The sequence below is a fragment of the Seriola lalandi genome, unplaced genomic scaffold, assembly GCF_002814215.2.
Source record: "Seriola lalandi dorsalis isolate HSWRI2012SDOR001 ecotype SW California unplaced genomic scaffold, Sedor1 jcf7180002054881, whole genome shotgun sequence".
Classification (NCBI taxonomy): Eukaryota; Metazoa; Chordata; class Actinopteri; order Carangiformes; family Carangidae; genus Seriola; species Seriola lalandi.
In genome coordinates this window covers 582875-599459 of record NW_019525434.1, presented here as the reverse complement: position 1 = coordinate 599459, position 16585 = coordinate 582875, and the positions used below count along the sequence as shown (strand labels likewise).

The following is a 16585-nucleotide window of genomic DNA, read 5'->3' as shown; positions in this document are numbered from 1 at the left end:
ATAATATCGTTAAACAATGAACACGAGAGCAACTGGGAATGTAATAGCACATTTTGTACAGCATAGAAGACTGAAGTAAACTAAATGAGCAATAATGATAAATTTAATGGAATAGTATAGACATTTCAGCAAACGTGCCCATTTGTAGAGTAAATAAACTACAGCCAGCAGCTGGTCAGCTTTTGCAACACGTTGTGATTTTACAGGGAGGAATGTGTTGTTTTTACCCTTCACTTTTTGTAACAAATTAAATAAAGTTGTTAGAAGATGTAATGTGTTAATTTGAATTAATATTTTTGACACTGTGTCAGAGGGCATGATTTAACTTTATATTAATTTGTAAATCAATCTTTTGTGTGACATTTTATTGCACGAACATGAATCTGTGGGTGGACAAAACATCAGAAGCACCTCCTTTCTATTGTGTTTGTTTGTTTGTTTTGCATGCCAACATACAAACTAATAATGATCTGTGATGCGTCAATATTGTACATCAGATGGCATTCTATTAGTATCACTAAATCTTACCACTGACAGAGGTACATAGCAATGACCCTAACAAGCCAAGTCATTCCCACATGTGATTCATGTCCTGGTATGAGAATGTCATATGTCAAAAGTTGTTTGAAGGGTAAATAACCATGCACATGCCTATGCAGGCAGGTGGAACAGATAGAGTTTACACCTACATGGAGCAACACTGCATGTGCTCTTGAAACAGCTACTATCAGTAAATTAGCTGTGACGCCAAGATGAAAGATACGTTTTGTTAATTGTTGTAATGCATGAAGAGTTCTGTAACAATGTAGGCGCTCTCTCTCGAACACATACACACGCAAACATGTCCAGAAACAGCTCGGGCGACTGACTGTGACAACAATTTAACACAGTGACGGTATGTGCAAGTACAATCCCTGAGAAAATAGTGGCAGTCTAACCTGCTGAGCCGCCTGCAAGGTGCGTTCAATGGCAAGCTGCATTCTTTCCGTGACCTCAGACAAGTTGAAATGACTGGTGTTCACAGACATTGCAATTTCTCTCATCAGGGTCACCACTGGTATCTGAAGGCTTAGTATCATCTCTGAGAGGAAGAAAAGACAGACAGTTTGACCAACATGAATGGCTTTACTGAAAGAATTACTTACATAAGTTTGGAACAGCAACTATTTATTTGTGAAAAAAAAAAAACGAACCAACTCTACTGGTGCTATTTGTGTCTCTTACTTGACATGTACTGCACATACAATATGAGTCTTGTTCCACCTTACTCTTCTACTATGAATGATAATTTTTGATCACTGAACAGTCATTGTCCTGGCAACACTAATTTAAGTCAATAGCCTTGCTGTTTCATAGTGTTCTTACCATTCTGTGCTTGTATGTTGTTCACTGTACTTTCTATGCTTTTTTCAATCAGTGGGATAACAGCTGAGATGTTGTACCATAGCTCTGTTCCCTCAAGGGGTGACAGAAGGGCTTCTAGCATCTTCTCAAGTCTATGAAAAAACACAGGGCATTTGGTTTAAAGCAATCTCAGAGGAAACTTAAGAGCAGGCTTTATTATGAAATAAATACATTCAGAATTTATATTAGGTAATTATTAATTAATTGCTTGTTTGTTTTGATTCCGCTGCGAGTGGCAATTAAACTTACTTGTCCCACATGTTTTGATCTGCCTCGCCAGCAATCACCTGCTGCAGGAATGTGGAAAGGTGAGCAAAGGCCTCCACAGATGAAGAAATTGTGTTATGGAGGTCTGGGCTTCCCATGAGAAGTGGCAAAAGTTTGTTCACCAGTTTGACCATCTGACATAAAAAAAGAGCAAAAAATAACTAAAGTTACATTTTTCACACATTCATTTTCATGTGATTGAATGCAAAACCTACAGAAAACTACAAGGATTGTGTTGTACATGCCCTATGCCCAAATATGATAAGAATGCTGGGTAAAGGGCACACAACTTTGATAAATGATAAGAGCATGTTTTTTTGTTTTGTTTGTCTATCTGTGATGACTACTGATACAATACTTCACTACCCTATCACTATAATATACGGTGTGGTTCGTGACCGGGCCATTCCAGTAGCCACAGAGATGTCATTGAGATGTTTTATCAGCATTTTATCTTTAATGTAATGTAATGTTTGACTTCCAGACTGTACGCATGTTTAATTTTCCACATATGAATTCACACTAAAGGTATTTAAAGAGTTAAAACAAACTAAAACAAAAATATACACACATTTCAAGACTTACCTGGTGAATAATCATGGTAACATTTTCCACTGATGCATTCTCAAAACTTGCCCAAAGACTCATGTTGCCTGAAATCACAAGAGATATTTTTTCACAAAGTGGACTTCAACTTTAGTGTCAAGCATTTAAACATAATCCACCACATGAAACTTAGTAGAGTATTGTGCTACTTGGGGCTCCTAGGCAGCCTGGCATCAAAGCATGAATAATGAAGTGCACTCCATCAGAGTTCATCAGGATTCAACATGTCCACCTACAGTGACACTGAGAAGCTGACTTGCCTTGGCCAGACTCCAAGATGAAGTGAGTGATGTTAATGAACACAGAAACGTAGGCCTGTGCTGTGCTGTTTGGTGGCAGGAGGCTCTGGACTGTCTTCATCTCATTCAAAATCCTTAAGAAACAAAGCACATCAATATCTCACGTCTGAGCACGTCTTATCAAAAGATCATGTCTCATCAGATTTAATCAAAGGATTGCAGATGGTGCAACAGCATGCATTCCATGTTTCTCTTTGGTTTTAATTATTCATCTGTAGGGGTTGTTCATTATGGTCACTGGCATGCAGAGGCCTCATGGTTTTTTATCATAGTTATCAACTGGGACCGTTTGCCTAAGATTCAAAATGAATACAATTAATTTCCATCAGCTGGCTAGTAGAACAGTACAAACAAAGGCACCTTGAATACCAAGGACCACAAGTTGATGGCTTGAAAAAATACTATTGTTAATTTCTAAATTGTCCCAATTAACCAAGATTATTATCCAGTACATATGCATTTTACATGTGTATATATACATGTATATATATATATGCAATTAAACCTGTATTACTGTAATAAACTTTTGTTTGTTTGTTTTTTGGTTTATTTATCCACTTGCCCTCAAGAGGCAGAAACAAGCTTTACATGTTAAGTTCCTTATTAATTATAACATTACATTCCTCTGTTATGATGGCATTACAAAAAGCTAACACAATGAGACTGAATCACTGTAAGAATATAGATTTGGCTCACCAATAGAAACCTTTAGTAGCCTACTCCCTGTTGTAGATTTATATTCTGGAGCACCTTTTCAATTAGTTTATCATTTTAAGCCCTGTTTAATACGATTAAAATAGACATACTGCGTAATAGAAAGTATCTGGTGTATAGCGAATTGAAAGTGACCATATTTTAAATGATTTTGTATAGTGAATTAGATGAATAGAATATTGTTTGGCTATCACAGCTTATTTGTGTTTTTCAACTGCAAGATCCAATGAAAAAGTTTTAGTAAAATAACAGCATCACTCACATCTGATTCCAGTTGTCTGGTCCACCACCCGTGGAGATGCTCTCAAAATATGTAGTTGCTACTTTGAGTCCAGAGAGAAGGTATACACTGAACATTTCTGGTATTATCTGTTGGACGACGCTCTCAGCTCTATTGAGGATGAGGAGGGAGATGTTACGTGATGAGGCGAAACTCATGTCAGGTTGGACAATCAGCTTCAACGAACCCTGCACAATTTCCAGGATGTTCTGCTGTACAGAGGGTGGCACTGGGTCGGTGGCTGTGGTCAGGATCTGCATAGTACTTTGGAATGCTTCCGTGATGGCAGCAAAGAAGTGATCACTCTGTATGCCACCAGGTTGCTCTGCCACCATTAGGGCTTTGTTCAGGGACTGGGTGATATTTCTAATGACAGAGAAGTAGGCCAGTTGATCATCACTGAGAAAATTAGCCACAGTCTGCAGCAGGTCTTGGATGTCTGTCACAGGGGTGGAGATATTTATGGAGGAGTTTCCCCATTGGAGCATACTAGTAAGGACCAAGGGGACATTGGGTTGTTTCATCCACTTCTGTATGAGGTCGAGGTACAGCTTAATTTGGGCTTCAATGGCATTCAGGGTGGTTGTGTTGAAGATTGGCGGTGAACCTGGATAGTTATTCTGAATCACTAGGTTGACCTTTATGAGGTCATATAAGCTCTGGAGAATCTCAACAACAGCCTGGCCAATTTTACTCACCCCTGCACCATCTATTGGGAACTGGAGGCTGTTCATCAAGACCTCAACCTGATTAGTGACAAACACTGTGAAATTTGCATATGCCAGCTGTACTGTCACTTGAATTTGGGCTTGGTTGAAAAATGGCTGGAGCAGCGATGAGACCGAGCTGCTGCTGGTGATATTTTCCAGCCTCTTCAAATACCATTCCACAATCTCCAGATATAGCTTCTGGTAGTATATGGGCTTCATCATCAAGGTGGTGTTTAAATTGTTCAATGGTTCAGTGTTGGCCATCAGTTCTATCAGACCCTCCACCACCATGATTTCATTCATGATCTCTGGAGTGTTCAGCTGGTTAAGTTGCAGACTCATCTTGATATTGGCCAGGGTGCTGTTCAAGGTGTGAACAAGAATCATATATGGATTGGAACTTAAGTTAGCCTGAGTGACATCTCTGAAAGTTGTGTTGACGATTAACGGGATGAGAGAGAGAATGGATGTCTCATTGCGGAGATTAGGCAGGTGTGTCAGGAAACCACTGACCCCGTTGATCAATCCCATAACACACTGTGCCGTCACCATTGGGTCATGCTGTGGCTCAAAACACTGGCGAGCATTGATAATCTCCATTATATTAACCATCAGGTCGTTTATGTTGGCAGCTCCTGCTAGTGCAGCAAAGTTATTCAGCTCCTCAAGGGTTAGGTTTGACTGTCCCAGAGCATTCTGGACATCAGACACAGAAATATTGGGTGTAGTCATGAGCAATCTGGTGAAATGAAGAGTGTTTTTGAATGTTTCCACGACGGCAGCATCATTTGGGGCCAGAAGGAGTGAGAAGACCATGGATGTAAGTTCCTCATATTCGCGTCCCTCCAGAACCAAGTTGGTTGCAGCTAGTTTGATGGTGACAGTACCATTAGCCGAGAGCATCATGCTGAGTATCTGATCGAGAAACGTGAAGATTTCTGAGATTCCAGCCAAACAGTCCTGGCCTGCTGCACATTCGGTCAACTTATCTTCCAGAGTCTTGACATCCTGGAGAAAGCGAACAGCCTCTTGTCGGACCCCCAGTGGTAGGAATGCTACAAATTTCTGGATAACTATGTCCCGGGCAGCATCTGGTCCAGCCTGAGTCAGGTTCTGGAGACCTTCTGGGAGGAGGAGGCTGAGAAAGTCCTTGGTAAGCAGCTGGAGGTCAGTGACTTGTTCTGCACTCAGCTGCCCACTTGGTAACGGGAACTGTTCGATTTTTCGTAGTCTGTACAGAGATATCACCAATTCTTGAAGCTGGCGCACGTACCCAAGAGTGATGTCAGATGGGTCACCATTTGGGGGATCCGTTACTGCCTTCAGTAGCTCAATGGCACGAAGGATGGCCTCTACAAAGCCTGTTGAAGTTTGGTTGGTGAAAGGCTGGATGGCTTCTCTAAAAAGGGCCACTTCGTCAGGGTCGAAGTAGTCAGAATAGGTAAGAAGACTTTGCCCCATGATGTGGGGGAGAGCAATGGTGAGATTACCTTCGAGGGAAAGGAACTGCGTTATCAGCCGCTCAAGCTCAGGCAATGTTGGGTCTGTCTCATTAAAGGTAAAAATGTGCTGGTTGAGCCTGCCAAGCTTTGATGCAATATCAAGCACTGTGGAGACATTAGGCGGGCTGCCATTGAGGAACAGAGGAAGCAATGGTGCCAGACCTGTGGACTGTAACAGGTTAGTAAGGTGAGGAAGTATGATGTCAGTGTTAGAGATGCTGCTGTCAGGAAGGGAGGAGATATTCTTGAGGAAGATATCCAGGTTATGCATCAGGTTGATCAGGTAGTCAGAGAGTGCATCTCCACCTTCGATTTCGTTTTTCAAAAATGATGCTGCCTGATGTTTATAAATGTCACCATACACATGCTGCAACAGATTCAAAGTTCCTTTGAGAGAACTAAAGAGAAAAGAGAACAGTGGAAAAGAATATGTTAGAATCTTATAAACTGACAATGAGTCGTGTATAAAACAGGAAAAACAATAATAAATGGTGCTGTAACCCTTCTACCGGTGCTATGCTGAATCCTGTATTTGTGCAAAGTAGCTCCATGTTTGATCATATTATAAAATACTAACAATAACAATCAGTTCATTTCAATTATTTAATCTAAGGAGTAGTTTGACATTTTGGCAAATGTGCATGTTCACTTTCTTGCTGAGAGTTAGATGAGAAGCTCACTAATTAACATGTTGTATCTTCTTTGTTTAATCTGTACAAACAAGATGTAGGAAAAATACATTTTGCGGTTTTACAGGGGTTATGTGCTTGAACTATCTCTTGGTTGACCTCAGTGTCTCCTTGGAGTCTTTTCAGCACTGTGAGGTTGCCAGGCAACCAAGAAATAGCTACTGGTAGGCTTTTTTTTTTTTTTTTTAACCCGTGGACAAAGCCGTGCAGGCTGTTTCCCCCATTTTCCAATCTTTATGTTAAGATAAGCTAATCACCTGCTGGTTGTAGCTTCACATGTAACAGCCAGATAAGAAAGTGGTATCAATCTTCTCATCTAACTCTCGACAAGAACATCCTGTTAAACAGTTGAAAGTCAATAAGAGAAAAGAAAATTTAACTCCAAAGCATAATCAACGCATGCTTTGTCTCCATGTTCAGTAAGACACTGACTGTTAAAACTACACAAGCTTTGTCACTTACTTCACCAGGAAGTCTTGGCTTGGTGACATCAGAGCCTGGGTTATTGCTTGAACAAACTGTGTCCAGTTCAAACCAGTATCGCAATGAATGGCTAAGGTGGAGATGTTCAGAGAACCTAAAGGGGGATGTAAAAACATTACACACAGACTTGAATTGGTTGCATTTATTTTTAAAGTGTCAAATAAATCATTACTTGGTTTGGGTAAACTTGTTTTGGCACTTAATGAATGAATGTTGCATCATTTTGGGGGTATCATTTATGTTGGTGTCATCAACATGTTCACCCTGCACACTTTTCATGGAGCTTCGCTGATGCAGCCCAGTGACATTCTCTATTAATTAGTAAAACTTGCTTTAACCAATGAATTCTTGCTAGTCATGGTTTACTAAAAACATATTCATTGCTATGATACACACTTTTAATAGATTTTTTAGTTGCTATACACAAAGCTAAAAAGCTTGGTAACCAGGGTAAGACAGGAGGGTCGTTTCTGTATAGGATAACCTAGATACAGCATTAATATCCCTTATTGCATTGTGAAGACAGGCTTTTAGTAGGTAATGTCTTATATTTTCTGCTTCATTTTTGCTCCATAATTACCCAATATTTTACATTATACTGATTTTACTTGACTGTTATTTCTTGGAAAATTCTTACCACATAATTACTATGTAATTACTACATAATTAACTGTCTGTAAATTAAAGGATAAAGCTTGCTTTTACCAATTTCTTTTTTCTGGTCATGGTTTACTGAAAATATATTTATTCTTAGGATACATATTTTTAATTAATCTTTTTAGTTGCTGTACTCACAGAGAAAGACTGACAATTTCCCATACAAAGGGTGATGACTATGCTAAAAAGCACTTGTAGAGTAGTAGAGAACAAAGAAAAACACTACAGCATGCTAATTAGTCTAGTGAACACAACTTCACACTTCATGTAAATTTGTATTAGTCTTGTTATACTGTATCTTGCTTCTAAATTTAAAGACATTTTTATAATGATACATTTGGTATATAAGTAATATAATTATGAATATGATATGTAATTAAAAGCATTTTTTGGCATCATTTCATTAAATTTTTTTAGGCAATCATTAGATTGCCTTGGTTTATGCATTTTCAGAAGAGAGAGAAGAGAAGAGAAGAGAAGAGAAGAGAAGAGAAGAGAAGAGAAGAGAAGAGAAGAGAAGAGAAGAGAAGAGAGGAGAAGAGAAGAGAAGAGAAGAGAAGAGAAGAGAAGAGAAGAGAAGAGAAGAGAAGAGAAGAGAAGAGAAGAGAAGAGAAGAGAAGAGAAGAGAAGAGAAGAGAAGAGAAGAGAAGAGAAGAAATGGGACTCACAGTTTGCCGGCTGAGTTGTGACACCAGGCCTGTAGTTCAAAATCCAGTAAGCCATGTGGAAGTAGTTCTTTACCTCGGGCCACAGCTGACTATTCTCAATCTTTTCTCCCAAATTCACCATGAACAAGTAAACACTACAAGTAAAGCAAAGCAAAGCAAAGCAAAGGCACAACACTGTTGAGTCAGTGAAATGATAACCAGCAGCATGAAATGAGACATTGTGCACATTGTCTAAAACACATCATGGTGGAAAATTGAATCTCCTATTCACCTATCTTTTCCTTGCACTATAAATTTTGTGAAATGGGTGATTTGCATAGTCTTGTCGAACTTAAATCAAATTTCATCACTGGAAATAAAATCTCAGTGGGCCTGGGCCTTCTTTTAAGTTCAAGACATTTAATTTTAAGACTTTAAGACAGGACAAAGTACCACGGTAAATGGAAAGAATGCAACCATGCAGGTACAGTATATAATCAAGTGTATTCAAGACCTTTGTTGAAGAGTGTCAGTGACATTATTGGTGCTGATGTCTGGCATCCAGTTCATCCAGTATGCTCCACCCAGCTCTGTGCCAAGTCTGTTCAATAGCTCTGCAAACTGCCCACTGGAATTGCTCAACTTGTGCCACTCCGAGAGAATCATGGGGAGTGTTACATTGAAGTCTGTTTGGCCTGTGATGGTGCTGTACAGCTCTTGTGCCTGTGAAAACATAATAAGAAACAGCATTAAAGACACGCCGGGACCTGACTTACGTTTGTTAAATCACTTCACTTTAAATCGTTTGTATTTACAAGTAAGTGCATTAAAAGTAACAATCAAAGTGAACACAAACAACTTTGGGTATTATTCATTAAGAATTGAACACACAAGAGTCAACTACCCTGCGTCATCGGGACTGTGTGAGGGTGGTATTATCAGATTTGAATGACAGTGACTAAACAACCCACCGACTCTCATCAGATTCAGATTCAAATGTTACCAAATCCTGACTGGTTCATGCAGTACAGAGGTATACAAAGAAAAGATTACAAAAACGTCTGGAGCCTAGCACAAAGTTGGAGAAGGATTCATAACATCATTCAACTGTTTTTCACACAATAGGGGAATTTCAGGCATTTTTGAACAAAATTGCAGCTGAACGAATCATTTTAAAATGAAACTCTCCAGATGGAGTTGAATAACTTTTACCTTCTGAATCAATGGCAGCCAGTCCATCAGTAGAGCTTGCTGTAGAGCAGTGCTGTTTTGGCAGATCGCTGATCTCCACACGTCTATCTCTACGCTCTCAGTGTTTAAGAGCCACTCGAAGGGACCCAGGAATTCCTCACATGTATAAGACTCAGATGCCAGACTCTAGTTAAAGAAAAAAAAGGCAAAAAGTACCATCTGTGTTTGCTACCTTTAGTGTTTTTCATACTATTACCAAAAGCCTGTGTCATCTCCTGAAGCCATTTTAATAAATTATAATTAATGAATTTAAAATTAAGTTATGTGATTCTGAACAATGCTTTGTTACTCAATATGTCCTTGTAAAAATAACAAAAAATACAGCCAAGGTCTTGTTTTGAAGTTGTAGCCGATTTTCCTTGTTTACAAGTTACGCACCAATTTGTGAGAACTATGAATGCAGCATTACTGGCAGCTACTATGGTTTCAAGGCCACTGTGCATTAGCAGTCAGACAACCAGACAGATTTTAAATAGCTTGCCTCAAATTGAATTGCCTGAAACTCCAAAAGTAAGATCAAGGTTGTGAAAATAACAGAATTGTCCCTGTAAGAGATTCATATGCTAAGGTCCAACATACCTTCATAACCATTTGCGTCACGCTGTCCAGGACACGACCAATCCAAACGCTCGCCTCAGACTGGTTTGTCAGCAATGTTAGATAAGTCGATTTGAGTTGATTGGCATCTTTCAGGACGTTGGCCATCATTTCTGCAAACCAATGAGAGTGTTATCAACACGTGTACAGCAAAGACAAAGCCAGGTCAGTTGACTAGCGTCGTATTCAGTGACAAAATGAAATTTTGGTGAAGGCTATAAAAAAAAAAGTACCTTTTCAACACAATGGATAAGTCACCCACCCATGACTTACATTCCTGTTGTACAATACATCCCAGTGACTCATCAAGTCCTACTTTAGTTTACATTTTCTATGTTTCACTCAGTCCCCTGAGAAGGGGTGTGATCTGGTTTCATTCACCTCTAGGTTGCACAATACAGTGTGCACTTCAGTTCACAATAGTGACTGTGGCAGTATGTGACAAAAAAAGTAAGCCATGCTGCATACATTAGAATTTCCTGTGAGTGTATTAACTTTTGGATTTAGTCTCTCTGCTCTTGCTCTCTGATTGTACGAGCTGATATAAAGAGCTTGTGTTTAATGAGTTTGTTTTAGTTCCGATTTTTCAAGAAAAATCAATTTTATCCCGACAGGAAATAATGTTGTCTATGCTTGTGAGTACACACCAATAAGAAAGCTCTATTCCGCAGTGCTGAAAACAAAAGCTGTCATATGTTCAAACCATCACTGTAATAACACAGTTCACACCATTACTCCCACAGCAGAGGCCTTGCTGCTAGCAGGATGTCATGCAGTCTTACCTTCTGCAGTGTCTACGGCCAGTGTTGCCGACATCATGGCCTGAAAGCCAGTTCTGAGCATGCTCTGGACAACCATGTCCACCTCAGGGACAATTTCTATAATCTCCATCACCACTTGACCGACGCCCAAAAACCTGCCAAAGCATAAAGCCAAAAGATAAAGCACAAACTGTTCATGTTACAACAGATACATTTCAATGGGGATTGTATAGTATGGAAATTTGTTAGTACACTAAATAAATAATATAAGAAAATGCATTTTGTTTGGCCATCTTTGGTTGATACTGTGCAAAAAAAAAACCCTTCCACTTGTATGAATCTTTGTGTGACATTTAGGAAACGCATTTATTTGCTTTAATCGAATTTACTTTTTAGTTTTTTAGCCTCTAATGGATTTGCTTTACAGCAAATAGTGTGTAAAGAACTGACTGCACTGTACTTACAGTTCTTCGTCGATAGTTTGCGGTTGTGTATCTACACTGCGACGGGCCCTCGTGGTGTTGGAGCCTCCCTGACCTCCTGGGGATGAACCTCCAATCAGACTGTGCAGAAGCCCTTTGGCAAAGGACACGTCACGTGGAGCAACTTGCTCACTCCATGCCAGGAGAGCCTGGGAATAATACAGTTAACACGAAGAAGGAAAGAGAAGGAAAAGAGATGCCAACAGTTAGAGTTGCAAAATTAGAATAATTTAAGCTTAATGCATTTTAACCATAAGAATCCAGTGCTTTTCTGCTGTACTGATATCTCTCTCTGTTGATCTCTACACAGTATGCCATCATGTCTTTTTTATTATAATAATAATTTTTTTTAAAATTGGCAGACTGGGAAGAACAGGAAAAACAACCCCTTATTCTAACTTGGGAGTGTTCACACATTATTTCAGTATGATTAGCCCTTGTGCTACCTTTTTTAGTTTTTAATCTCAAATTAATTTGCAGGCAGTCATAGCAAGAAATAAGGCACTTTCTGTGCCTAAATGACACTTAATTATAATGTGGCAAAAACAATTTTCTCCAAATCAAATTTATTTTTTTTTATTAAGAAGTATATCATTTTTAAAAATAGTACTGTATTATTGCGAAATTATAACTTTTCATTCACCTTTGCAAATTTGTTTTGACATTAGTAAAACTAACGAGTTGTTCTTCAATTTCTTTAAGTGAAAAAACAGTGATTTATGTGGCAAATATTTTTGGCATTGTGAGATCAACAAAAAAATTACTTTAGTACAATATTGTGCTCTGTGTTATTTTTGTAATATTATATATATTGTAATGCTGTGTACATTAAATGCAAAAAGTTAAGAGTGTTCATTGTTGTGACTTACATAACATTATCCTATAGAGATTGCATCATGGGATACAGGAGCATAAAGCTGAGACCAAATAAAGTGGTTAATCACCAGCACTACACTACACGTCATTAGCACATATGCAACATGGCACTGAATCTGCGGGTGACACGTCTAAGTAATATGACACATGTACATCATTGCTATATGTCAGCATCAGATTACTAATTAATGTTTGCCTGTTTAAGCGAGTACGCAGACTAATGGCAGTGTGATACAACAGCTTCTGATTGGGAATTATCTCATCAAAACACATCTACCGTGGTAGCAGTGCTTATTGGGTATGCTTGAGGTTTCCGTTCCCCAGGGGCAACCTGGGAGTTGCATTTGCTTGTTGCTATGGCTAGCAGTTTTCTTGCGGCTGCAAACTAATTATCTGGCGCACTCTGAATCTAATTGCTTGTGAAGGTGGCACTTGAGAATGAAAATTAGGAGTCAAAGCCAAGCAGCGTGAGTCAGAGTGAGATACTGAGAAAAAAAGCATAAAAAATAGAAAAGAATACCAGTGAAATGCCACCCACACACAAATGGCTGGCTTGTTCCTGATGTTTGTGAGTCTCTCTGTTGATGATAATAACATTCATTTCATTCTAACCTACCTGTTTTGCCACCTTGTCAGGGCTGATCCAGCCCAGAACCATGTCCACAGTGCCTGCACTGCATGCTGCTGTGAGCCAAATCGGATTACTGCTGTTGTCACACAAGTAGGAACGGACCATGTTCCTGTCCAGTGTCAGGCCGATAGCCTAAGACGGGGAGGACACTTACAGTACTTATGATGGAACACACTTTTATTAAAGTGGTGATTCATTAAGGAAATAAATGTTATCACAAATAGTAAAGCAGATAAGCGTATTTCCCAAACCTTAAATAATTTCTTTAACTTGTAATCACTAACTCAAATTCACTGTCTTAAGTCAAACTGAGGCTAAAATGTGGCACAAGAGACTTCTGTGTTAGAAGTTAGAGTTAGATGGGAACCGTTTGGCCACCCTGGAGACAGAGCTGCTTTTTTTGTTTGTTTTTTCCAATGTTGAAATTTGCAATATATAATATGCAATTGCACAAATTTCCATTGGGAGTGATGGATATGTATGGAGAGGAATCTAATTTAGATTGGTGTAACTGTATCATAATCACCTTTTATTTTCACTTAGTTAAGCAGCATATGCCATGTGGTGTTAATTTCTCCACTACATGGGCATAGATAATGACTTTGGGCAGCACGTACCTTGTCCAGTGGTATCTGGACCTGTTGCAGAATAGGTTTCACCATTTCACTCAGTGTGTCATTCTGCAGCGTGACAACCTCCCCGAGGGAAATGGACACATCTAAGCAGAATCAAATCATGAGATCAGATGTTACACCCTGATAGCATATCGGCACAAAACTTGACTGCTGACTGCTATCTCCCTGCAATTTTAATATCAACAGCATCAATGGCAGAAAGGACATAATAAAGACATTGGTAGTCAGTGATTTACTTACCTGCATATTAAAAAAAAAAAAAAAAAAAATACACTTAATAAACATTAAAGCCATTTAATTAGAAAACCCTCAGAATTACAAAGTCTCTGTGGATGACACATAGAGTATGTAGAGTACAGCTGCTGGTGTTACCTTTGCCAGGCCAGTTTTGAACATAGCGGATCACGTTGATGCCTCCAGCGAGCAGTGGATGGACGGTGGAAAGTGAGGCAGCAGCTTCAGGGAAATTGCTCTGGATGACATGCATAGCACTAGGGAGACCACGAGGGAAAAACATTTAATCCTCAAAGCAAGACAGGACCTGCAGCAAACAGCTGAAAGAACTAATGATTAGACAAACACGCACATTTTGCCCTCCTGCTGCTCTAAATCCATAAGTTCCAGATTTTGTAGGTTGCAAACTTGGCTACACCTCGAGTTTGAAAGCCGACGCCAATACAGTATTTCTATATTGAAGTCACCAGGGTTTGATTTTAGTTTCATTTTATCTCAGCTCAGTAAACTGCAACATATTTAGACCAAAACAGTCGGTTCCCCCCAGTTTTTTTAAAGGTCAAAAAATGCGGCAACTATAATACTTCACACTTGGAGCTCTTTAAATCATTTAGATTCACCTCACCTAGTCACTGAAACTCATCATTAGAAAAACTCAGGATTAGACATTTAAATGAAGAATTTATCACAGGTAGACAGTGTACCCTGGCTTTTATTAAATATTCAATATAACTGTATAATTTTGCCGTTCTGTTAATAGTTTTTTTTGTCTAAACTAAACTAAATAGACACCTTCACACAGCTGCTGTTCATTCACTTTGCATTGCCCATCAGTGAAAGTCAATTACCCCTGTATGTTGGTGAGTAGAACCTCGGTGCTGCTCAGCACTTGGTCAACAGAACCATGAGAGAAGAGCTGAGGAACAGCTAGAAGACTTTCCCACAGCGAGGTCTGATTTTGCAGCTGATCGAACACCAACATCGCCATCCCAGCCACCGTCAGCATCTCGTCTGGCTTTGTCAGCATCAGCTGTGTCAATATCTGACAAGCAGAGGCAATTTCAGAGTTGATGAAATAACAGCACCAGCTTGTGTAACTGTGTGTTTACAAAAAGTACTTCACATAAAACTGAAATTAAAAGTTTGAAGTTAGTACCATCACACAGTGCTGATAAGAGCAAGCTGACAAAGGCAGGCACAAAGACTCACACACAGGCACTCACACACACACACACACACCTGGTTGAGTGTGTCGAGAGAGACTTCAAACACCGTGTTGTTGGAATGGCAGAAAGTGACCACAGCAGAGGTGAGTGTGTTGGGTGAGGTTGTGTTTATCATGGGCAGAGTCATGGTGCAGATGGCCCTCTTCAGCAAGTTCACTGACTCCAGCATTTTGTTCAAGGTCTCCTGCAAATGACATGATTTATATGGATTCAGATTATCACAGGCCACAACCCATGAAGTGAAGGTATTCATTCAAAATTCATAATATTATTAGATTTTCTAAAATGGCAGTTTCACCTCCAAATCACATTGTATAGTTTACAGTTCCACTATAAACAGGATTAACTACTACAGCAACCAATCATTTCTACACAGGCTCATAACCTACAACATTACTAGTGAATATTATTCACACACTTACTTGCCACATAATACAACACAACATAAAGTATCTTTATAAAAATGTATAAATATAAATAGTTATGCTGAATATTCTAAATATTCTTGACACATTATCTGAAATGTAGCTTCATGATGTGATGCTTTTGCCATAAGTTTTAACAATAATATGAATGAAATATAGTTGCAATTAACAAATAAATGCTTCAACCTATTTCTTGCTGTGCAATAGAGATAAGACATTTTTATTTCAAATAAACCTTCTAAGCCTTTCTTCAAGCCTTTTTTGTCAAAGAATAAAGGTTCATCTGCTGTTGACAATGACCTGTACATAAGAGACCAAACAAGGTTTCAATACTGTGGCATTCGACTATGGAAACAGGCAATACCCACCTGATCTCCCAGATGAGTGGTATTGATGAGAGAGACGTTATTAGGGCTTCCTTGGTAAGAGGGACCTTTAAGAGAAAAATATATTTTTGAAACACTATCTAACTGTTGGAGTTACAAAAACATCCAGTATAATAGTCACCATATGATGCAAACATGAGAAGGACAAATTCCACATATTTTTGGACCAGATGGTCAAAAGAGTCCATAAAGTGTGTTTTTTAAAGTAATATTTCAACTTAGGAAATATGTTTATGTGCTTTTTTGCAAAGACTGATTATTACTCCTCTCTAAATATGAAGTTACCAGGAGAATGTTATCTTAGCTTAGCATAAGGACTGGCAACAGGTAGAAACAGCGCAACCCAAAATGTCAAACTATTGTTTTAAAGCAGTTCCATGGGGTGTCCATGTTTGCAAGTGGGGAAGTGCAACTTAAAAACATTAAAATATGTTTTTGGCATTGTACAAAGAAAGAAGGGTCTGTGAAGCGGGATAACATACCCAAAATCCTGTTCAAGACCTCAATCAGTGCTGCAGGATCATCTCTACGGTCTTTGGAGAAAGCAAAGTTGAAAAAATCTCCCCCTTTAGCCAGGTTTGCCAGCGGTGAACCATTCAGGAGGGTCGACCTGGCATACAGAGTCAGATAAGGTTATTAAGACTCTCTACCATACGTATGTAATTTTTTTTTTTTCTTCTTCTTTTAAACTTTATTTTTATGAAGTCATTTTTCAGTATACTTAGAAAGAGCGAAAGAAAGGAAAAGAACAAGAAAAGGAACAAGACAGAAAAGGCACAGATGGAAAAATACACCTACGCAGAGGGAGAGAGGAGTCATAGTA

At 39.0% G+C, this 16585-nt stretch overlaps 1 protein-coding gene across 1 annotated transcript in view; it reads right to left on the bottom strand.

The window, feature by feature from the left end:
* Nucleotides 1–16585, bottom strand: part of abca12 (ATP-binding cassette, sub-family A (ABC1), member 12) — a 64365-nt gene that overhangs the window by 43322 nt on the left and 4458 nt on the right. Inside the window, exons 4-23 of the mRNA XM_023428595.2 lie at nucleotides 16245–16372; nucleotides 15745–15809; nucleotides 14965–15135; nucleotides 14574–14767; nucleotides 13864–13982; nucleotides 13474–13574; nucleotides 12842–12988; nucleotides 11332–11498; nucleotides 10889–11022; nucleotides 10089–10219; nucleotides 9471–9635; nucleotides 8773–8981; nucleotides 8280–8413; nucleotides 6934–7048; nucleotides 3553–6180; nucleotides 2538–2650; nucleotides 2257–2324; nucleotides 1654–1805; nucleotides 1366–1496; nucleotides 939–1081 (exon numbers count right to left, since the gene is read on the bottom strand). Coding sequence (XP_023284363.1) covers nucleotides 939–1081; nucleotides 1366–1496; nucleotides 1654–1805; nucleotides 2257–2324; nucleotides 2538–2650; nucleotides 3553–6180; nucleotides 6934–7048; nucleotides 8280–8413; nucleotides 8773–8981; nucleotides 9471–9635; nucleotides 10089–10219; nucleotides 10889–11022; nucleotides 11332–11498; nucleotides 12842–12988; nucleotides 13474–13574; nucleotides 13864–13982; nucleotides 14574–14767; nucleotides 14965–15135; nucleotides 15745–15809; nucleotides 16245–16372 — 5215 coding nt within the window. The remainder of the gene's footprint in view (nucleotides 1–938; nucleotides 1082–1365; nucleotides 1497–1653; nucleotides 1806–2256; nucleotides 2325–2537; nucleotides 2651–3552; nucleotides 6181–6933; nucleotides 7049–8279; nucleotides 8414–8772; nucleotides 8982–9470; nucleotides 9636–10088; nucleotides 10220–10888; nucleotides 11023–11331; nucleotides 11499–12841; nucleotides 12989–13473; nucleotides 13575–13863; nucleotides 13983–14573; nucleotides 14768–14964; nucleotides 15136–15744; nucleotides 15810–16244; nucleotides 16373–16585) is intronic.